The sequence below is a fragment of the Narcine bancroftii genome, chromosome 2 (assembly GCF_036971445.1).
Source record: "Narcine bancroftii isolate sNarBan1 chromosome 2, sNarBan1.hap1, whole genome shotgun sequence".
NCBI classification, from domain to species: domain Eukaryota; kingdom Metazoa; phylum Chordata; class Chondrichthyes; order Torpediniformes; family Narcinidae; genus Narcine; species Narcine bancroftii.
In genome coordinates, this window is record NC_091470.1 from 219,258,478 (window position 1) to 219,283,352 (window position 24,875).

At 40.4% G+C, this 24,875-nt stretch overlaps 1 protein-coding gene across 4 annotated transcripts in view; it reads right to left on the minus strand.

The window, feature by feature from the left end:
• The window catches only part of itga9 (integrin, alpha 9), a 454,332-nt gene that overhangs the window by 295,264 nt on the left and 134,193 nt on the right, over positions 1–24,875 (minus strand). For all 4 annotated transcript variants that reach the window (XM_069920313.1, XM_069920311.1, XM_069920310.1 and 1 more), the window contains exons 14-15: positions 22,501–22,655; positions 5,003–5,160 (exon numbers count right to left, since the gene is read on the minus strand). In XM_069920313.1, coding sequence (XP_069776414.1) covers positions 5,003–5,160; positions 22,501–22,655 — 313 coding nt within the window. The remainder of the gene's footprint in view (positions 1–5,002; positions 5,161–22,500; positions 22,656–24,875) is intronic.

The window sequence follows — 24,875 nt, forward strand, 5'->3', positions numbered from 1 at the left end:
GATGGACAATTCAAGAAAAAGATTGAAAGAGTCAAAGATGGAGATGGACAATTCAAGAAAAAGATTGAAAGAGTCAAAGATGGAGATGGATAATTCAAGAAAATGATTGAAAGAGTCAAAGATGGAGATGGACAATTCAAGAAAAAGATTGAAAGAGTCAAAGATGGAGATGGAAAATTCAAGAAAAAGATTGAAAGAGTCAAAGATGGAGATGGACAATTCAAGAAAAAGATTGAAAGAGTCAAAGATGGAGATAGACAATTCAAGAAAAAGATTGAAAGAGTCAAGGATGGAGATGGACAATTCAAGAAAAAGATTGAAAGAGTCAAAGATGGAGATAGACAATTCAAGAAAAAGATTGAAAGAGTCAGCTATGAAAGTGAAAAACAGGGTGGAACTGGCAGGAAAGATAACATTTTTACATTCCATATAAGGCAGGAAGTACCACCAAACCAGAACAATAAAATTCTTGCCATATTCTAAAAGGCTGGATTGTGAAGCTGGTGTACATCATCCACTTCCACTCCCCTCACATGGACCTGACACTGGCAGAAACCACTACCTGCCCTGGCCCAAACTGGAAAATCCTCAACCAGGCCATTCCTCTGCAGTTTCGGTTTAATGTTGACATAGGTCGGGTGCAAATTGCACTTCAAACTGCCTTCACCACGAATCAGGGTGTCCTAAAGGAGCAGGTTGGCAGTGATTTTTGGCTGCCTGGAATAATTCTCCAAGTTCCATGACTGAAGGCATAAATTCCTGTGGTTTTCATGATGAAAGTAAAATGTAACGGATGAAAAACCTCTTCACCACAACATCATAAAAACCTAAGTGGAGTAAGAGTAGCCCATCCAGCCCTCTGAGCCTGTTCTGCCATTGAATGAGATCATGGCTGAACTGCTGACAGGCTAATCTCCACTTACCTGGATTTTCCCCCATGTCCCTTAATTCCCCTAACTTGTAAAAAATCTATCCCACCTTGTCTTAAATATATTTACTGAGGTGGCCTCCACTGCTTCAATGGGCAGCAAATTCCATAGATTCACAATCCTCTGGGAAAAAGCAGTCCCTCTTCATCTCTGACCTAAATCTACACTTGAGGCTATGTCCCCAAGTTCTAGACTCCCCCCGACAATGGGAACAACTTACCTATCTCTATTCTATCTATGCCTTCTATAATTTTATAGATTTCTATAAAAGCCATTCTCATTCTTCTAAATTCCAGGGAGTATGGCCCCAGACCTCAGAGGCGAACACCCCTATTTCTGGAATCAGCCTGGTGAACCTCCTCTGGACTGCCTCCAAAGCTAGTACACCCTTCCTTAAGTGAGGAGACCAGAATTTCACGTAGCGTTCCAGGCGCATCCTCACCACTCCCAAAGAAAGCTCTGCCAATGACAAGCTTGCTCTTGATTCTGCACAATTGAGACAGAGCTGAAGTTCACGTTGATGATCAAGAAAAGCCATGACCATTCCCCTCATTTCTAAAAATAGAGGCCAATGGCCTGATATCCCTGGGTTAGGAGATCAGTCGAATGTACGCTGGTGAGCTTCACACTTCCTGCATGTACACTGAAGTGCATTTCAACAGGCTGAGCTGTGGTGCCAATGCCAAACTGGCACCGCATAGATGAGCCAACCTCTGGCCTTGCCACGTCCACAGGTCGCATCAAATACCGGAAACTCTAGAGGACCCTGTGGTCTGTCCCTCAGGTTCTTATTTCCACCCGCGCCCCCAACTCATGTTTCATTCAGACTACTTTAGCACCACCTTTTAACATTATTATCTTCCATGATTGAATTAGTGACAAAACACTAATTTCCAACCAGAGCTTTTATAGAGACAATAAAAGGCAAATGAATTACTGGTTCCTGATTGAATTTCATTTCCCAAAAGGGCAAATGATTAAACATCATTAAATAGAAAACATGACACAGGAGGCACGGTTAGCACAACACTGTTACAGCACCAGAGGCCTGGGTTCGAATCCAGTGCTGTTTGTAAGGAGTTTAAGTTCTCCCCATGTTTGCATGGGTCTCCTCCAGGTTCTCCAGTTTCCTCCCACTTTTCAAAAATGTACTGGGTTGTAGGTCAGTCGGGTGCAATTGGGCCTCAAGGGCTGATTACTGTGCTGTTTGTCTAAATTTAAATTAAATTTATGACTTTAACTTAATTTTCATGTATAATATTGTGTTATAGTACGGTAATGAGCCCTTCAGCCCACGATATTGTGCCACCCAAATACACCCATCTGACCAATTAACATACAAATCCATTGACGGTGGGGGTAAAGTGGAGCACCTGGAGGAAACTTGTGTGGAGAACGTTCAAACTTCTTACAGGCGTGGCCAGATTCGAACCCGAATCACTGGCGATGTAATAGCACTATGCTAACTGGTCACCAAAACATAATGAGAAGATGTTCTTGATTTTGGTTCCCTTGAGTCAGCAGAGTTGTACAGCGGAGAAAGAGGCCTTTCAGTCCATCATATCTACCCAAGCTTTCTGCATATAAATTCCTTTCTCTGTACCAGTTAAATATTCCCATATTTTTAGTTACAACACAGTTTTTTTTTAAAAGCATTTTGTGTTTTGCATTTGTCTTTCAGGTAGCAATTGGAATCATAGTACATGACAGTTTCCGGAACAGGCCCTTTGGCCCTGTCTGTTCTGAGCTATATTTCTGCCTCATACCACTGACCTGCACCTGGACCATATCCTCTATACCCCTGCCATCCATCTTCCTGTCCAAACTTCTCTTAAATGTCAAAATTGAGTCTGCATTCACCACTTAGGCTGACAACTCATTCCATACTCCCACTATTCTCTACCTGAAGAAATTCTCCCTAATGTTCCCTTTAAAATTTTCCCCTTTCACTCTTAACCCAAGTCCTCTGGTTCGTTATCTCACCTATCCTCAGTGGAAAAAGCCAATCTACATTTACTCTGACAATCCCCTTCATAATTTTAAATACCTCCATCAAATCTATGCTTCAGGGAATAAAGTCCTAACCTGTTTAACCTTTCCCTATAACTCAGTTCTTCAAGTCCCAGCAATATCCTTCCAAATCTCCTCTGCACTCTACCAATCTTATTGATATCCTTCCTGCAGTTAGGTGACCAAAACTGCACACAAAACTTCCAAATCTGGCCTCACTAATGTCTTCTTTACCATAACATCCCAACTCCAATACTCTGATTTATGAAGGCGAACGTGTCAAAAGTTCTTTTTATGATATGGATCATTACAGCATAGTGCAAGCCATTCAGCCCACGATGTTGTGCTGACCCATGTACACCAACTCCCCAACAATCTGATTTTTCCCTATCTCACACCTGTAACCCTCTATCTTTCTTCCATCCTTGTGTCTTTCTCAGAGTATTTTGAATGTCCTTATTGTACCAGCCTCCACCACCACCCCCTTCAGCAAATCATTACAGGCTCCCACCAGTCTCAGAGCAAAATTCTTACCTCTGACATCTCCCCTAAACTTTCCTCCACTCACCTTAAACAGATGTTCACTGATATTTGCTACTGTTGGCCCAGGAAAGAGATGCTGGATGTCCACCCTATCTAAGCCCTTCAATCTCGTAGACATCTATTGAGTCAACTCATCCTTCATCACTCCCAATTTCTGTCGACCTTGTTTTATCTGGCAGGTTCCCCAATTCAGGCAACATCAATTCAGGTAAATCTCTGTACACTCTACAATGGATCTACATCCTTGCTGCATCGAGGTGACCAGAACTGAATGCAATACTTCAAGTATGGTCTAACTAGTTTTCTGGAGCTTTAACATTACCTCGTGGCTCTTCAACTCAATCCTGCACAATACTGCTACCGCAAAACAAACTTTGTGACACATTTTCAAGATAACAAGCCTGATTCTGATAACTCGGAGAAGAAATACCCTTTCCAATTCTATTGTGTCAGAACCCCTCAGGATGTTCCATGTTTCAATCAGACCTCTGCTCAGTTTTCAAAGCCACCACACAGACATTAGGCTGATAATTACTCGAGATTCATGTGACAACTCTCAGCAAATACAATAATATTCACACTGCCCAAAAAAGTCAAAGCACCGCCTCTCTTGACTTATTTTCTGCAGTTAAAAAATGTCAAATGTGTTTGATGCTGTAAATTGTTAATAGACTTTCTTTTATTAAGAGCTCCATATCCAAAGTTAGACTGGTAATCTGGAAAGAATTCTTGAGACCACCCACCATTCACTTGTCCAGCTGCATTCAGCAGATTTTATATGCAAGCAAAACACGACAGTCAATAAAGATTCTCTTGTTCTCACGTGAGAAAGGACGTCATTTAACTAGCAGAATTGAAGAGAGACTTCCAATATTTCACACCTTTTACAATTTACAATCCTCAAATTAGCTTACATATGAAGCATTTTAAACTGTGGACACTATTAAGAAGAGGAAATCTGAACTCTAGAACAGGATGAGATGATGCAATAAGAAAACATCTTAATTTTATGCCAAATATTTAAGTTGTGGGTTAAAGTTTCACCCAGCATATTAGATACAAGCCCCACGGTCAATCTCAGCAATCCCAATGCGAGCCCGATAACCCCCTCTGAAATACCAGTGGTTACATGCCAGATTGTTAACTGCTTCAACCAAACTCCAAGTTCAGTAAGAAGTTGGTAGACGACAGATAATTATCAGTCAATTAACACCAAGCGAAAACCAGCCAGGAGCTCAGCAGTCAAGTGATAACCAACCACAAGCTAATGAAACGGAATAAGCAGCCAGGAAATAACCAACTACAAGCTAACAAAGAAGGGGATAACTGGCCAGGAGATAACCACACAAGACCATTTAGTTAATCTGTTTTCCAGGTAATTCCGATCCAGTACATGCATCCAAACTTTTAATATTCTTTGCTTTTACCCATTAAAAGAAATAAATTAAATTGATGAACGACTACTTCTGAACAGTAATAATGATGGCAAAATCAAACAAGATCATTCAGAACAGACTGACCTTGACAATGACGAAGTAATGCTTGCAACTCTCCCTCTTGGAGGATAACTTGATGTTCTCCATGACCTGGTTCACTGGCTCATGCGCCTGGATGTAAACTCTGGCCTGAAGACCCTTCTCTTTCTTGACGGCATCTGCTGTCAGATTGTAAGCCAATTCTGCAAAAAAGCAGTGAATTATTAACCAGAGATTGGGGCAGCACATCGGTTGATCATGTTTTTATGATACTCCTTGGTTATTTTGTGAGATATGACCATCAATTTGGCAATCAGAATGAGTGCAAAAAGTTTGGACTCTGGGTAATTAGCTTTGGGCGGATATGTCTGTATTTGGCCTATTCAAATTGTGTTGGTTCATGCTTTTTAATCACCTCAATGTTGTAATAACAATTATATTTTCAACTTCAACATGCCAATTCAATCTGGCTTGACTCTTTCCGTCTTCTTTCCATAATCAATCATTTCTCACTCAACCGGTCGATATGCAGTCACCTCAGTCAATGCAAGAATTTTAATTCCATCCTAATTTTCATTCAGAAACACAAACTTTGGATCTTGTCTCCCATCCCACAAGAAAATATGGTCATCCACTGATATTTAAAGAGAGTATTTAGTTGATCATTTATGTACTAAATGTTTTTCTAACATCTGTATGAAAGCATTTTTTTAACGACACATTTCCAATCTGATCATTGAGATTAATCATCTCTCTCAGCTTTATTCATTGTTAGGGAGACCACAACTTGAGACCGGTCAAAGAATCTAGTTCGTAGATGATAGTTTTGGTAGAACTTCATGCGCCAGGAATGAATGGCTTCTTGAACTGGATGGCTCCCAGTCAGTTCACAGGCTTTTATGTGAAGTGGTTCTGGGAGCTCCCCCTATCAACAGAGCCTGATCCAGGGAGCTTCGCTTTTCTAAAATTGCAGGGTCCCTCAGCAGACAGCTGAACCTGCTCTCTGTCTCTTGCTGGACAAATCATGTCCGAGTGGATTCTGCTTTTACTTTGCCTCACTCCCAAGTTGTAACTCTTGCACACTGCACCAAAGTAAATGCATCAAACACCAAGCTGATGATTCCAATGAACTTGGACTGCAGGGCTTCAAGGAGGTCACCCACCACAAACTTTTCAAGGGCATATGAACATACGAAATAGGAGCAGGAATGGACCATCCAGCCTACCCTGCCATTCAATGAGATCATGGCTGATGTAATGATAAGCTCATCTCCATCTACCTGCCTTTCCCCCCATATCCCTTAATTCTCCTTGTCTGTAAAAATCCATCCCATCTTGACTTAAATATAATCACTGAGATTGCTTGCACTTCTTTAATGGGCAGCAAATTCCATTGATTCACCATCCTCTGGCAGTTCCTCCTCTTCTCAGTCCTAAATCTACTACCCCAAATTTTAAGGCTACTTCCTCTAGTTCTAGTCTCCCCCACCAATGGAAACAACTTGCCTACCTCCATCTTATCTATGCCTTTCATAATTTTATGTTTTGATAAGATCCCCTCTCATTCTTCTGAATTCCAGCAAGTACAGTCCCAGACGACTCAATCTGTCCTCATAGGCTAACCACCTCATAATTTTATGTTTTGATAAGATCCCCTCTCATTCTTCTAAATTCCAGCGAGTACAGTCCCAGATGACTCAATCTGTCCTCATAGGCTAACTGGAATCAACTCAGTGAGCCTCCTCCAAAGCCAGTACATCCTTCCCCATGTCAGGAGACCAGAATTGTACGCAGTGCTCCAGATGCAGTCTCGTCAGGACCTTGAACAGCTGCATCATTACTTCCCTGCCTCTAAATTCAATCCCTCTAGCAATGAAGGCCAACATTCCATTTGCCTTCTTAATAACCTGCTGCATCTGCGAACCATCCTTTTGCGATTCATGCACAAGCCCTCCCAAGTCCTCTGTATGGCAGCATGCTGGGATCGCTTGCCTTTTAAATAATAACTTGATCTTCCATTTCATCCTCCCCAAAGTGTACCACATCGGTGGATGTCACATAATGCGGTAGAGTAAAGAAGTAGAACTCTGACTCTCCCAGGAATTAGCTAAAAAAGTGCTAAACAAGTAAAGTGCAGTTAACCAAAATTGTTACAACTTGCTTAAGAATTATTTTACAACGATCTAACTGTGTTGCCTAAAAGGGGGAACACGGACAGAAATAACGACAAGACAAAGTAAAAAGGCCTACCGTCTTGATGGACCTGGGAGGCGAGAGCTCATCCCTGGATGAGTCGGGCCCCTTATGGGGGCTGTCTGACACTCCACAGCACCATCACAGCAACTTCTCCATGGTGATGGTGTCAAAGAGGGAGATGCTGAACTGCGCACGTGCAGGTAAACGAGCATCCGCAGACCAAAAGAGCTCCAACATGTGACTGGAGCCAGCAGCATTTTTGCTGGCTCAGATACCTACCAATTGTTACTTCAAGGACAAGAAGAGATTCCTCTATCTGGCTCACAGGGCAGTGATGAAGAGGAAGGAGGTCAAGAAGAGGAAGTAACAAAGCAGATAAAAAGTTTCCAAAGACAAAGGTAGGAAACTAAAAGCACTACAAATGTTCAGTTATTAAAAAAATGAGGGAGATGAGAATAAAAATGAAAAATTCAAATAAATAGATGAAGAACTTCACTACTGTAAATAAATTGGACAATGCAGATGGAAGAGTTAAAACTGTAGAGACTGATGTGGAGGAGGTACAGAATAGAATGGTGAAACTGAGACTTATGCATGGGCCATTGAAAATGTAGTGAACTTCAACAGGGATTTTAACCGAAGCCGGCACCTGGCAATTGGAGTCAGGTGACTCAGGCAATTGGGAGCTGAAAAGCTCAGATCAGCAGGAAGCTGATTGGACAATAGAGATCAAGTAATCCAAGGACCTTGTGACACAGGGTGGTATTAATTCCCTTCAACTCAGCAGTTGGTACTATTAACTGAAGTTCCACCCAGTACATTCAACAGTGAGTAGTAAATTTACAAGTAAATTTTTTTTTCTACAAAAAAAACAACTGAGGGGAAAATTGATTTACTTTAGAAGAAGAAATAATGTTAAAATTGTTGGCCTGAAAGAAGATGAATTGATAACTTTTTTTTGTTAATGATGGATTCCAGAGGCCCTGGGACTGAATAAATTTGAAAATATTATTGAAATTGAAAGGGCACATAGAGCCTTGAGATTCCGGTCTCTGCCAGATTAGACGCCAATGTCCATACTCATAAAATGTTTTTGCTATAGAGACAGAGAAAATATTGGCTCTAGCAGCACAAGATGCCAAAGACAGAGAAAGTCTATTGGAATTTCATGGGACAAAGATTTTCTTTCCTATCTTAATACAAACTTGGTATTGCTCAAGAGAAGGAAAAAACTTAATGTAGTGAAACACACATTATGAGAGAAAGGCTACAGATTTATTTTGCACCATCCTGCCACCTTGAACATTTTCTTGCAAGGTGGACAGAACTAGTTCTTTACAGATCATGTTTGTGTGGAAGAATTTGTTGAAACGCTGCCAGTTAATCAGCAAGAGGGAGATTGAAAATACTTTGATTAATAAAGTGTTGTTTTTTAATTTTTTTACTTCCTGCATACTTGAGATTGATATATGGTAAACATCTGGGGGAGGAGATTAGAGGAGTTATGGACTGACTACTATTAACTCGTGTGTATTTGTGGCATATGCTGCAACCTGTAAAATGGAGGGGTAATGCGTATTTAAACAACATTAATGGGGGTGATTTTCATTATTTTCTTTTTATTCTTATTTTTTAATATTATAATTGTTAAAAAGCTAAACTGATTAAGTACAATTCTTTCTTTTTCCTACCTGGATTGCCAAAGAGGACGTCCCTTAACGCAGTAGACAATAAATACTTGAATTGCTGAAGAGGTACAGGGAGAGAGGTGAAGGGGAAATGTCATTGGATATGGATTAAATATTAATGAGGAACATATTGAGCTTTTTAAGTTTTAATGTTAATGAGCTAAGTGGACCTGTGAAGAGGAAATGAATAATGACTTTCATTTAAAAAATGAAAGTAGATGTAGCTTTTGTACAAGAGACTAATTTAATTGAAACAGAACATCATAAGTTTAAAAATAGACTGGGTGGAATATGTGACAGCTTCTTCATTTAATTCAAAAGCAAGGAGAGTAGAAATCTTGATAAGGAAGACTCTTCCAGTTACGATTCTAAATGTAGTGATTGACCCTGCAGGAATATATAGTACATCGTCAATTTATTTCAGAATTCTGGACCCTTTTGAATGTATATGCACCGAATGTGGATGATGAAAAATTTACACAAGAAACAATCTGGCCAGAGCACATCGGAAAATGTCAATAACTGGGGATTTAAATTTTTGTGTAGATCCAGTTTTAGATAAATCAACTCGATCAGTAACCAGGGCAAAGGCAGAAAAAGCCACCATGACATTAATGAAGGACTTGAATTTAATGGAGAAGAAATCACCTGAGAGATTATTCTTTTTATTCAAGCAGACACTATTCTTATTTAAGGATAGATTTATTTTTAATATCAGACTAACTCCAAGGTAGAATTAAGTGACTATAAAGCAAGAATTTTATCCTATCACTCACCTTTATTAATGATACTTACAATGTTAGATAAAGAAAAATCAGTTTATAGATGTAGATTTAACTCTGTTTAAGAAAAAACAAGATTTTTTTTGTTACAAGACAAATTTAAATTTTCAAATAAGTATAATTCAGTTAATAGTAAATTTATTTTATGGAACACAATAAAAGCATATTTAAGAGGAAAAATTATATTAAAGAAATGTATCAATTTGAAAAAGGTATTTTTTGAAAAAGATCTGCAACAATGGACCTCCAAGAAAAAAATGTGGAAGACCTATAAATAAGAAACTTCATTATAATATATTACAAACATATAAAACAGAGAAAGCAATAATGATAACTAAGCAGAGATATTGAGTTAAGTGAAAGGGTTCACAAGGTCCTTGCTTGGTAGTTGAAAGCAGAACCAGTTTCAAGAAAGATTAATGCAATTAGAGTTGACTGTGACCAGCTATAACTCTCAGTAAATCAATGAAGCATTAAGTAATTTTATTCAATAAATTGAAGTTGCAGAGAGATGATAACAAAATTGAAGATTTTTTTTTCCAATCACAATAGAGGTGAGGGAAGCATTGAGCTAATTACAAAGTAATAAATCTCTGGGAGAAGATGGCTTCCTGTCTGAATTTGATAAAGAATTTAAAGATTTGCTGATTCCTCCTTTTATGGAAGTATTAGGTCAGATGGCAGTAACACATATTCTCCCAGAATCTTTTTCTACTTTTATAATAACAGTAATACCTGTTAACTGTAGGTGTAAACTGTAGGTGTAAACTGTAGGTGTAAACTGTAGGTGTAAACTGTAGGTGTAAACTGTAGGTGTAAACTGTAGGTGTAAACTGTAGGTGTAAACTGTAGGTGTAAACTGTAGGTGTAAACTGTAGGTGTAAACTGTAGGTGTAAACTGTAGGTGTAAACTGTAGGTGTAAACTGTAGATTGGCAAAATTGTAAAAAGAGAAAATCTGCAGATAATGTAATTAGATTACTTAGTATTATACATCTAGCACAAAAGAGGGGAGATCTAAGTGTGACAGTAACTTTTTAAGGTGTTTGGAAGATTTGGGTTAGAGCCTTACAGAATGAACCTAAGGCTAAAGTCATTAAAAATGGACAAGTTTCAGCACTGTTTCCATTAACTAGATCTAATAGACAAAGATGTCCATTTAATCACCTTCTCCATTTATTTTAGTGATTAAACCACTTGCAGAATTGATTCAATCTGATCCTGATAATAAATTATTTAAAGTTGATCAAGAGGAATATAAAATTAATTTATTTGTTGATGTTTTGATCTTCTTGACAGAACCAATAGGTTTGCTACATAAATTATATTTAAGGCTGGAGCAATATGGGAAAGTATTGGGTAATAAAGTAAATTGAGATAAAAGTGAAATTATGCCCCTCACTGTAGGGGCATATGCGTGTCCATAAGATACCCAATTTAAATGGCTGACGAATGGAATAAAATTACTTAGGAATACAGGATAATAAATTAAATAATGTACAAATTGAATTATGTACCTTGTTAAAACCTTCTCCAACTTTATTAAATGGAAGATATTACCAGTAACATTACTGGAGAGAGTTAATTGTATTAAAATGAATATATTTCCTTGAGTACAATACTTGCTTGAAACATTACTAATAATGATATGACAAAGATTTTTCAAGAATTAAATAAATATACAAGAAATTTTCTTTGGAAGGGTAAGAAGTCAATGTAGACAAATTGAGATGGAAGTTGTGAGTTAGGTGGTTTACAGTTACCAAATTTTAAAAGCAGCTCAAATGAGGTTTTTTGGCTTCATTTTTTGATGAGGGGAAAAAAGCTAGCAAGGATTAAGATAGAAATCGATAAAATAGGAGAGGGAATATCGGAAGACTTTGTACATAAATGGGAATCAAAATTAATATCTGGGGAGAGGGAAACACATTTGTTGAAATATTTGATTAATATTTGGAATAAGCTAAACATTGAAATTGGAACGAGGAGGGTTGTCCTGCCTAAAATGCCTTTGATATGGAATTGACATTCTGTTTTCAATGGATAATTAATTTTTAAACATTTGGTTTTGGAAAGGAATTGGATATGTAGAAAATTGATATCAAGGAAAAAAAATTAATGTCATTTGAACAATTAAAAACACATATGGGATACAAGATGATGCTTTTTTGTAATCAATTAAGGGCTTATTTCAGAGATAAATTGAGTCCAAGAATGTTATTACCAAAATGTGGTGAAGTGGAAATGCCCATGTAATCGATGTATTAAAAAAATGTATCTCTGTGATATACACTTTATTGCAAAAGGGGACTCCAAACAGGAGATACATAGATCCAAACAGCGATGGGAGACGGATTTAAATATTAACAATGACAAACAAAATTGGTCAGACCTATGCAGAGATAGAATGGAAAATGCTATAAATGTTAAGATATAGATGAGTTCAATATAATTTTTTACATCAATTATATCTCACACCACAGAAGATAAATAGATTCAAATCAGATTTATAAGACCTGTGTTTTAGATGTGGCCAGGAGATGTGTACTTTTTTCCATTCTACTTGGTCATGTCCTAAAGTGAGATTTTTTTTGGTTATACCATTTGGCATTTTGTAGAATAGGTTACAGGAATTAAATTCCAACAAAACCCAGGCTAATTTTACGAGGCAATACTGAAGAAATAAGACCAAAATTGAAATTATCTTGATATCAAAAAGAATTTGTAAAGCTTGCCTTGGCAGTAGCAAGAAAATGTATAGCAGTAACATGGAAATTCGACACCCATCTCGGGTAGATGCTGAAATGCATAGCTGTGTTCCTCTTGAGAAGATTACATAATCCAAGATATAAATATGATGTATTTTTTGAAAATTTGGCACCTGTATTTCCAAATTGAGGGAATTAATTTGTAGACGTTTTAACTAAGCTTCAAACCTCATTAACCTCCTTGAAAGTATTAAAATATTCATGTGGTGAGGGGTGCCCTCCGGCAACCAGGTTTCTATTCTTCTTAGTTTTTCTACTTTTTTCTATCCGTTTTCTTACTTCTACTTTTGGTTTTGTTTAGGGGAGGAGGGGGTTGGGGTTTTATACCATCATGGATTTGATACTAAGGTTTGACTACTGTATTTTGAATCTGGCTATGATTACATATATGGAATATTTTTTAAAAATAAAGTATATAACTTCACATACCAACATTGTACTCCATCTGCCAACTCTTGCCCACTCCCTTAACCTATTTATATCTCTCTGCAGAATCTGCAAACCTCCGCACAATTGGCTTTTCCACTCATCAGCCAACTTGGATACGCTACACTCTGACCCCTCTTCCACGTCATTAATGCACATCGTGAACAGTTGCGGACCCAGCACTGATCCCTGTGGCAACCTGCCCACCACTGATTGAATAGATTCTGACTTTGCCAAAGGTATCTAACCCCACAAAAAAAACAAATAATAAGAAAAATATACATTTTGATCAATTTGTACAAATGCTCTTTCTCAAATGAGCCAAGAACAACAGAGTACCCCACTCAGGGTCCCTGAAGAAACTGCTCGGGAAGTGGTCCAATCTACTCCACGACCTGAGCCAGAGCCCTCGAGGCCCACTGACCCTGTACCACAGGGGGTCCAGGAAATTCAGGAAGCCCAAAGCCCTCCAGTACTGCAGCGCTCGACCAGAATTACAAGGACCCAAACCGCCAACCCCCCACCCCCCCCACGACAGACTTAACTTGCAAATATTTGTAAAGTGTTAGTTTTTGTTTGAATGAACGGTCTCGGTTTTTCACCCACAGGCTCAATTCTGAAGGAAGGAGTGAATGCCGTGAACTGGAATTCATTGTCTCTGTATTGTTCAGATGGCTGGCCCCTCCCTTGGCTCCATCCTCACCTGTCCCAATATAAACTCTGGTTTTCCCGCCTTACCTCAGGACTATTCACCTGAGGACTATTTGTTTACCAGCCGTTGATTGTAGGCTATTAAAAGTGTGTTTGTACTCCTCTCTTGTCTGAGTGCAATCAGCCCATCAAACAATAGAAACTAATTAACAGAGGCAGACTACACAACTTGCTTATCCAGCTGTGCTACCTGTCGAGAATTCTGAGCTTTTCTAAATGGCTCTAATGTTCAGATACATTCAACACATTTAAAAGTAAAGAGCAAAAAAAAGTCTTCAAGAATTTTTAAAATTTAAGCAAACTCAGTGAATTCAAAATAAGGTGCGGTACCAACCACTTCCCTCAAAACTGGCCCAAACCTGCTGAAACATTAAATTCTGCAGATGCAGAGATTATAGTTTAAAAACACACAGAAATGCTGGAGAAACCAGCTGGTCTCGTGGCGATCATAGGAGATAAAGACCTATTACCGAAGTTTTAGGCCTGAGCCCTTTGTCAAGGTATAAGCAAAATTCAGACGGGCGTCTTAATTAAAGGCCGGAGATTAAGGGAGAAGAATGGGAGAGGCAAGGAGTGAAAGATCTCACCCAGCGCAGGTTCTGCTAGCAGATCCTTTCGGTAACCAATGGAAATCTGAAACAAGACCATGGCCCCAGCCAGACGTCAGGGCTGCCAACATCGGCAACCAGTTCAAGAATCACTGGTGAGGAGCAAGTTTAGCACCTCTGTGCAGAACTGGAAGAATTTCATTTTTAAAAAAAACCCAGTCCGATGTAATTCCCTCCAGGTGACAAGTTTAAGATAAATGTGATGATTGCCCACAAGAGGGAACGGTAGTGTAACACTTTTCTGATCGAATTCAAGGTCACAACATTTTACATTTTTGTTATTATTGGAATTCCTCTCACTCAAGGGTTTTGTTTTGTTTTGCTTCCAGCTCCTTTTATGCTTTCCAGCTGTTTCCAATAATATGCTTTTGATAAAGCAAAGGCCATTTCAAAGCCAATAGAGCAGCCAATGCATATGCATTGAGAGAGACCATTCTCCTAGTCCAAAGATGATCCCAATTTGAGTAGCAAATATTCTAAATTAGTGTGAGATGAAATGGTCTTCATGAATTGACCTTTGATTCTTGCTCATGGGAGCAGTTCACTAACTCTCCACACTTAAGTTCAGGTCACTTAAAGTCACCACAATCACTGTTTGAATCCCTGTGGGTAGGGAAGTAAGGTCTTTTTATTTTAATTTAATATTTGTGGAAAATATCCACAGATTCTGGAATCTACTTGGTGACCGCCTAATCGATCCAGTTTTACTGTACTACCAAACATTAATGTTTGCTGAGTCACTTCTTTCCAGTTCATAGAAATCAGTTGCATAAAAATAGCAGTACAAACCCAAAGGACATTAAGCCCATAACAGCACTAGCTCCACACCGATCAACTATCTGGCTGAAATTAGATCACAGGCTAATCTTGTATCGGAAATTTACCTCTACCAAACTCACGAATTGCCACCAAAAGTTGAGGCACAGAATAAAGTTCATTCTCACTGACCTTGTGTGAATAAATAAATACTGGTAAATACAATCCCCTCTCTGGTTCTCAAAGAAAGTCAGGTATTGAAAATAAATGCTGGCCCTGAAGAACCAGAGGGAAGTTCTTTCAGACCACATTTGGGCTCAGTTCCGGGCGCCATGCTGCAATAAGAATGTTTTGGCTGTGAAATGAGTGTAGCGCAGACGTACTGGCAAAGTATCAGAGCTGTATTTTACAGTCAGGGTGCGCAAACGTTGCTAAGGGTAAAACCCGCGAGTCTACCGACACCGTGGTTGAAATAAAAACACAATAAAAACTGAGCAGGTCAAACAGGTAGGCTAAAGATACATAATCAAGGTTTCAGGCTTGAGTCCTTCAACAAGGTATCCTCCCTCCCACCATTTTGTTTGGGTGCCAGCCGACATTTTGCTCATACCTTGATGAAGGGTTCAAGCCCAAAATGTTGGTTATGACTCTTTATCTTTAAAACACACTGTTTGACCTGTTGAGTTTCTCTAGCTTTGAGTTTTTACAAACTTTGGCTTATACCACCAAGGATAAAGATAAGGTGCAAGGCTTCAGCCATAAACATCAGTACAAGGGAGCAGGAGTTGCCCTCTGGCCCCTTAAGCCGACTCTACTAATCTACTGTACATGATCATCACTGATCTGCCCCAAGTTTCCGCTCCCCTTCTCTGCCAGTTAATTGTTGCTCTCAATTCCCTGATATCCATCGAGCATATACCTTTTCTCATCTGCTCATCTTCTTAGCCACAAATACCTTATTTGTTCTGTTAGAAGCATCAAGAAGAAGGAGCTTCAACCTTAGAGGTTAAGGCAAAAAAAATGTTAGCACAGACTTCTTCGGATGATGAAATTCTGGAATTCTTCCCCAAGATAAATCTGTGCGGTCTGTTTCAGAATGAGTAAACAACATGCTTAACAAGATAAGCTACAGCTCATCCACGACAAACTGAAATGAGGAACAGGGTCAAGGGGCTTAAATGCACATTCCTCATGAAGAAAATGAACACAGATTGGGTGACTGCTGTCGAAGACTCTCCATCGACTACCATTCCAAGCTATGGCCATGGCTTCCTGTACTATTCTAAATATGCCGACTTAAGTTGGAGTTAGAGAAATACTGCACAGATGTTCAGATCACCGTCCATGACTGTCAAGAATGCAGTTCCATAAATTGTATAGTCGTCCCATTTTATTTTCCTGACTTTTCCATTAATTCCGCGCCAAAATCCCCCGCCTCTCGCGACACAGCAGGGGCAATCTACAGTAGCCAATTAACTTGCCATCCAGCAGGGAAAATAGGGAACCCCCATATGGTCACAAGGAGGACTTGCAAACGCCACACACAAAGTACCAGAGGTCAGGATCAAAATGAGGCAGAAGCTCAATGGGGAAAGTGTTAAAGACCAAAAAAAAAACCAAATCTGCTAAACAGACTCAGCGGATTAAGCAGCGCCCGTCTTGATTGTGTCTTCCCATCCAAACATTAACAATTCTTATTCTCCCACTGATGCTGCTTGGCCTCCCAAGTTTTTCCAGAAGGTTCGTATTTCTCTCCAGAGTCCAGCATCTGCAGTCAATTGTATCAAGAGCATTAAAGATATTGGCACACATTAAAGTGGATAAATCCACAGGGCCTGACAGGATCCATCCTAGAATTCCAAGGGAAACATGGCAAGAAATTGTTGTGTCACTGCCACAGATTTTTGCATCTTAGCCTTGGTGGTATACCAGAAGACGAGAGGATAGTGGTACGGAGTCCAGAGGATCCCAAAACCCAGCAGCAATAGATGTGCACCATAACAAAGGGTTACTTAAACAAAAGTTGCCATTAATTATTTTTGCACATGAAAACTGAATCAAACTTGAACTTCATACTATCAACTTACTTAACCCCCCTCTAATTCTAAGTGCACGTGTGTGTAAGGTGTATAAAAGTGTAGAAAAGTTCTTTGGTTCACAGTCCAATCTTACTGTTTGCAGGCAATTCTTGAACTGTGCACAGAAGTTAACATTAATAAAGTTCACCAGGCTTTGGTGCTTAACAGGCAAATGGTTACCACTCAGGAAGGTTCTTGTTGGTTTTCAGAGAGAGACTCCTTTTGTTCCACGACATCCGCACCTGATTCCTTTTTAATCAGTCTTGCTGACGAAATTTTCCCCCTTCAGGGTACTCCAGATGATCCTCTTTCTTTCAGGTCACCACAGAGTTCCTTTCAGACAGCCTGTCTTCTCCTTTGACCAGGCAGTTTTCCAAAGTTTGCCACCTTGTCCCTCTGGAACAGAAGTTTCTCTCACTCCTCTCTCTCTCTCACTCCCTCCCTCCCTCTCTGAGAGCAAAGCAGTTCTGCTTCTGCCTGCAAAGATCATATGCTCTTCCAGACAAGCTGCTGCCGCATGTTGCTACTTTGTTGCCTTTTGCAAAATAGCACTCTGCAGAAGTCCTGCAATAATTCTGTGCTTTAAAATGGTTGTGTGCAACCTGCTCTAACAATCATCCCAAACCACCTCTAAATACTCTGTCACAATACCTCATGTTGATCATCTACTCAAAAGGGCAGGAGGGACAAGCTTGAAAACTGCAGGCCAGTTAACCTTACATCAGCTGTTGGGAAGCTATTGGAAAGAATTCCATGGTAAAGGAATTCTGCTCACTTGGAAAGGCAGGAGGTGAATTTTGTGCAAGGGAAACCCTGTCATGGAAATCTGACTGAGATTTTATTTTTGAGGAGGTAAATAATAAGATTTTTGAAATAAGTGCAGTGAACACGGTTCACATGCATACACAGGTTTTAGCAAAGATGGTGGCATGATCCACGGAGGAAGGCTGAGCCAGAAAGGTTAAAGCACATGAGATCTAAGGTATGTTGGCAAATTATATCCAAACTTGCCTTGGTCTGAGGAGGTCAAGGGTAATGGTGGAGGTCTACTTTTCTGACTGGAAGACTATAATGTAGGCGTACCACTGGGATCGGTTCATTGTTCGTCATGTATAAATGATTTGGATGAGAATGTAAGTGCTTTGATTCGCAAGTTTGCTGACAACACAAAAATTTGGTGGAGCTGTAGATAGTGCTGAAGGTTATCGAAGAACACAGATGGACACAGATCAGGTAGAAAGTTGGGCAGAGCGGTGATGCCATAAATTGAAGTGTGACATAATGCATGCTGGCAGAAAACATGGAATAAATGACAAGCACCTCCAGAGTGTTGATACACAGAGACACCTTGGAGAGCTCCTTCATACTTCCCAGAGAATGGCGACACAGGGGGATGTGCACAGAGACCGTAGGAACCATCAAGGCTCGCTGCCACATGCTGTTCAAGGGACAAGGCAGTAGGAACGCCATCATAATGGTCCCCCACCAAAATCATGCTCCGTCCTGATTAAGAACTATATCACTGTGATTTCATCATCCTTGGGTCAGAATGAGAAGCATTCTGGTAGTTTCAGGACATCCAGAAGTGGGCCAATAAAAGCGGGCACTGCATCACCCAGGACCCAAACATTTGAGAATATTTTGTGATACTGAATGGATTTTATCTACTGTGCATAATCACAATTCAGCTCCTCCAGCATTTCTGGGCTTTTACTATATTCACAGTGCATGCAAACCTTCGTGTATCAATCTCCGTCCACTGGCTGAAACTCAGAAGAAAATCTAACAATTTATTTTTTAAAATAACAAGGATCAGAAATTTAAGAAAATTATTGTACCCTCCAACTGAAATTCCCAATCACTAAATATTATGAAAATACTGAAATTTTTGCTTTACTTTTCTTTGTAATTTATTTCCAGCATTCAGTTTATTTTTACACTTCTTGGTAATTTCAGATGGTCATTTGCTCCTTCCTCTCCCAAGCTTATCATATATTATTCACCGGATGTTCCCACACTCTTACAGCTGGCTCACTATCGAGTTCTCTTGCATTCAACCCTATCGCAAAACTTCCCCTTTTGCATTCTACACTCTGTTCCTTACTGCAGTTTAAAACTTGATTGATTTCCAACTTCTTGCAGTTCTGACGAAAGGTTGCTGTCTGAAAGCTTCGAGACTTTCATTCTTCACAGATGCTGGGTGATCTGCTGTGTGTTTTCAACATGTGTTGCTTTATTGACCACTTCCAAAATCTGCAGCTTTTGTTTGGTTTTGTATAAGAGAGAATCATGTTATACTTAAATCAGCTTGTTTGGGTGGGAAAGGAACCTGTTCTGGATCTGGAGAGGAATAAAAAGAGTCACTTACATCAATGGGTAACTACTGAAGGGCTTTTAGTGTGACAGAATATTGATATGTTTTTGGGAGATAAATTGGGAAAGGTTTGTTAGAGGAGGTCACATACAAACACTACAACAGATCTTATTTGAAATACTGGAGCTCTGCTAATGCTAGACAAATCAGCCCGACAGCCTTTGGAGAGGGCCCAAGAGACTTCACTAATACATTGTTGTTTACAAAAAGGCAACTGATGAAAGAGATTGTCCGAGCCACAGATTGTCTGGAGCTGTTTAAGAGGGTCATGTGGTTTTGCTCGTTGAGAGTCAAACAGGTTTTCTCTCAAGAGAGGGAGAGAGAGAGGGAGAGAGAGGGAGAGGGAGAGAGAGAGAGAGAGAGAGAGAGAGAGACACACACACAGATCGCTTCTACAGTGTTACAGCCAGCAACAGCACCTGGGACTGGAACAGGACAAGCTGGCAAGCTTGTGGAAAGCCCCATTGGGAAGTCAGGTTGTGAGTTCTTAGTTCAGCCTGGTCAAAGCCCTTGTGGTTCATGCAAGAGGAAAGGACTGGCTGTCTAATGTTTCACTTGGAAATAAGGAAACAAAAAGGAGCTCTGTGGTGACCTGAAAGAAAGAGGTTATCATCTGGAGAACTCTGAAGGGGCAAGTTTCTTCAGCAAGACACTGAAGTGGCTGATGGAAGTAAATCAGTTGTGGAGGTCCTGGAACAACAAATCGCTCTCTGAATACCAACAAGAACCTTCCTGAACAGTAACCATTTATCTTTCAAACACCAAAGCCTGGTGAACTTTATAAATGTTAAATTCTGTGCACAGTATAAGAATTGCCTGCAACCAGTAAAGTTGGAGGAATGAGAAATGAGGTTGGAACTTTTCTGAACTTTACATTACATACATGTGCGCTTTGAATTAGAAGGGGATTAAGTTAGGTTAATTAAGTCAATAGTGACAGTTAAAGTGTGATTCTATTTTCATGTTTAAAGATAATTAAAAGCAACTTTTGTTTAAGTAACCATTTGTCTTGGTGAATATCTATTGCTGCTGGGTTTATGGGTCCTCTGGGCCCGTAACAGTAGAAGGTTATAGGTTATGGACCAAATGCTGGCAAATAGTTCAAGCCCAGAACACCAACTTAATTGGCATGGATGACATGAGCAAATATGACTATGGCACTGGTAGCCAAAACACTGAGCACAGGGCAGGCAAAGAACAAGGGAAATGGTTCTGATGCAGGGTCTTGACTTGAAATGCCAACCATCCCTTTGCTTCAGTAAATGCTGCCTGCCTCGCTGAATTCCCCCAGCAGTTTGGGGTTTTTTTTGGTCACAGATTACAGCATCTGCAGTCCCTTGCATCTCCAGCGAGAATGAAGTCCTAACATGTTTGAATTAGACTTTGAAAAGGTGACCGAGAGGATTGAGAAGGGCAAGGGGTTACACAATGTCAGCAGGGACATTAGCAAGGCTTTGACAAGATCTCACAAGGCAGGATGGCCTGAGAATCATGTGATCCAGGGTGGGCAAGCCAACTGGAGACAAAATCAGCATGGCAAGAAGAGTCAGAGGGTGATAAATTTCCAAACTGGAGGCCCAAGGCCAGTGGTATGCCACAGAGATTAGCAATGGATCCAAGTTCTCCTGCCTCCGCAGCTCAGGGGATTATGGAGTCAAACTACAAATTCTTCAGCCCCATTCATCGGTAATGGATCTATATTCTCCCAATGCCTTCCTATCCATAAATCTGTGCAAATTGTGCCACTTCTACAGTTTCCTCTGGCAGTTCATTCCAGATTCCATGAGTGCAAAAGTTGGCCCTTCAGGCACCTCTTAAAAAAAACGTTACCCTCTCATTTTAATCTATGCCCCATGGTTCTAAAATCATCTCCCCTGGGAAAAAGACAGTGAGCATTCACTTTATTCAGGCCCCTCATGATTTTATAAATCTCTATATTATCACCCTTCAGCCAACTATGCTCTGAGGGAATAAAGCCTCAATCAAGTTTCAATATGCTGAATTGGTATCACACGTGCTAACAAATTGAAATCTTGTATTCTAATTCATAAGGACCAGTGTGGCGGTCCACAACTGCGGAGATCGGGCCGGCACATAGCGCGGCAGCAGATGCGGACAGAGATCGCGAAAGCGACTCCCGGGAAAACGAACCGGCGGGGGTAGAAGCTGGGGCAGCATCAGACCAACAGCCCTAAAATGGTGTTGGTCAAGTTGCCCAGCTAACTCATCAGAACCAGGCTGGGGAAGAAGGGCATTCATATGCATGGATGTTCCCGCCTGCTATTGTTATTCATACGGATGACTCAGTCAATCTGCAAAAATGGCGGGAACCTGAACAGTATAAAAGCAGACTTTCCAGCCTTAATAAAGGAGTGAGCTTAACCTGCCACACTGTGTGTGTGTGTGTGTTTGAGTGAGTGAGTGAGTGAGTGAGTGAGTGAGTGAGTGAGTGAGAGTGAGAGAGAGAGAGAGAGAGAGAGTGAGAGAGAGAGAGAGAGAGAGAGACTGTGTGAGAGTGTGTGTTTCTTTGTAGCAGTCGGCTACACCAGAACTGCTCTTGCCCAGAACTTCTCATTGCTATCAATTGACATAGATATTTTCATCAGTAGAATTTAGATCCATGTCCAGGATCATTTGAGTAACTATTACATTGGAACAATGCATAACACTCCTCATATTATTTTTGGTTTATGTTAAGACATTTAAAATACTAGTTAATCTGCCTAAAAATAGCCTTCAGCATTTATACCAGACATATCCCAAATGGAAACTATGTCCAACTCATTCCAAAACTATTTAAATATTAACAGCTAAAGAAACAAAATGAATCCCATTGAATATCTAACTCAATTAGTTGTCCAAATTAAAACCACTTTGGCCAACTAGCTTTTTTTTATTGAAATGTACTTTCTAATCGTCTCATTGATCATCAGTGGAATCCTGAGCCAGGGTTGGCTCTGACGAGCAGATCAGAATTTTATTCTCACAGCCATATAAATATTTTGGAAATGGGTTAGTCAAAAAAAAAAGTGAAAAATAGCTTCTGAACTAGTGAAGACCACAAGTCCATTAAATAATCATTCGACCAACTCAAGGTTTTAGCAAGAATGACAAAAGGAAAATAAAACCACACAGAACATTATCATTGGACCCTCACCTATTTCACCGGGCACCTGTTTGCCATGGAAACGGAAGCAAGCAGTGACATTCAGGCAGTTGACTGGCTGTAAGCCGTCATGGCATTGTGGAGCAGTGATGTTAATGGACGGTGGAAGGAGGATGGCAATCTCCACGGTGATAACCGGACGGACTCTGCAAAGGAGAAACACAAGAAAAACATTTTCAACAATGGATCAGTAAACTCGAGATGTCCTCAAACACAACTTTAATCAAACAGCTGCTTTAAACTTGCATATTTTTTTAACCTAATATTTTATTTATCTCCTCTTTTTTTTTGGCCAGTTGCTTGAATTCCAGATAACGGGGATTTTTTTTTACTGTAAATTGATCCAGAATCCAATTGCACCAGTAACAAAGACACAGAATTATACAGCAAGGAGACAGGTCCTTTGCCCAAACTCGTCCCTGCCAACCTAGATGCCTTCCTGAGCAAGTCCCATTTGGGCTGCTCTTTTAGCCACTAAAATACCTACCTCCTTCTCAATCTGTTCTATTAATGGTAAAGAGCATGTCGAGTTTCTGGGGATGTGTTAGGTATTGTATAACAACTCCCGTTTTCTCTCTTAATGAAGCATCTTGTTGAATTTTTGGTCAGGCAAACAATCAATTGCATGCAACGAAACACAAAAGTCTGCAGACACTGTGGTTGCATACGGAAATGCTGGAGGAACTCAGCAGGTCTCGCAGAGTCCATAGGAGGTAAAGGTATATTACTGGCGTGTCAAGCCTGAGGCCCCATATCTTGAAGAAGGGCTCAGGTGGAGAGCGGAGAGAGATTTTCTTGTTTAACTTGATTAGTTTCCAGTTCTGTTGAAATTCTTACACCTCCATTTGTTAGATTTCCATATTTAATTAAATTTCATGTGTGCATGTTCTATCCCTGGCCTTGTAATTTTTGTCATTCCATCTTGGCATCTCATGTTTAAAATAGGTGTATCTGAGGCCGGTGCTGTCGGACGCATCTCCCTCTTCTGCAAATGAATGATTTCCCAATTATTTTCAGTGTGATTACCATGAAAAGTAATGGAATGCTCTGACGTCCTTTTCCATCTTTAAAAATGAGTACGTGGTGAAATGAAGGGAATTTTTTTTTACAGCACAGTCGAAGGCGATTCCGGCCATTTGAACTGGAGCCAACCAAATGAGCCTACTCCCCTGTACGTCTTGGGAGCGTGGGAGGAAAGCAGAGTGCCAGGAGAAAACCCACACAGACAATGACCCAGCAATCCAATGCCAGTTGAAACTCACCAGCCACATATTAAAAATTATACTTTCTGCAAAACAAAGACTTCAACGGCATTATCAATGGATGACCAGAGCGAGAAGTGAAACATAAAATTCTGCAGACGCTGTGATTGAAGTGAAAAACAGTTGTCATTTCAGGACTGAGCCCTCCGTTGGGAATCTGGAAAAACATGAATAAAAATGTGGGGGTGGGGGGGGCAAAGGAGGTGATGAGAAGAGGGGGAGAAGGGGAAGCGGGGGGGGGGGGGAGGAGAGCACCACAGGTGAAATGGGAAGAGGTGGATATAACAAAGAAGCTGAAAAGTCATAGAGGGAGAGGGCAGCTCTCTGACAGGAGGAAGAGAAGGGGATGGGGAGCTGGGAGAAAGGAGGCTGAGAGGTTGAGAAATAAACAAACCAGCATAGGGGTCCAATGGCAAATGGAGGTCGATGTTATTGTCGACTGCCATGACGGAATTTAAGGTGTTCTCCCAATTTTTTGGGATGGTCTTGATTTGACAATTTTTTTGGTGCGTGGAATTAAAATAGTTGGCCAATGGGAGGTCCTTGCTGTGGCAGCAGACAAAGTGAAAGTGCTCAACATAATGCTCTCCAAGTCTGTGACCAGTCTCTCCAATATAGAGGGGGCCACATCAGGAACACTGAATACAGTAAATGACCCCTAAAGATTTACAAGTGAAATGCTGCTTCACTTGAAAGAACTGTTTGTAGCCAGAATAGTGGTGTAACTGTAGGGGCATTCAGAGGGGTAGGTACCGGGAGGGCTGATTAGTGGGAAGGGACGAATCGTTGAGGGAGTCATTGAAGCAGTGATACCTGCAGAAGGTGGTGAGAGGAGGGGAGGGGAACAAGAAAGTCATCAGATGCTGGAGTTGAGTGCAAATGCGCTTTGCAGAGGGGAAGATGAGTCTGGTGGTGGCATCCTGTTGCCGACTGCAGAAATTGTGTAAAACAATAGTGAATGGAGAGGGTGGTGAGAATGGAAGACAAGGACAAAGAGAACTCCGTTCTTATTATGTCTGGGAGGGGGATGGGCCAGGGCAGGTGTGCAGAAAATGGGGGTAAGGGCTGAATTGATGGTGGTGGAGGGGAAGCCATGGCTTCTGA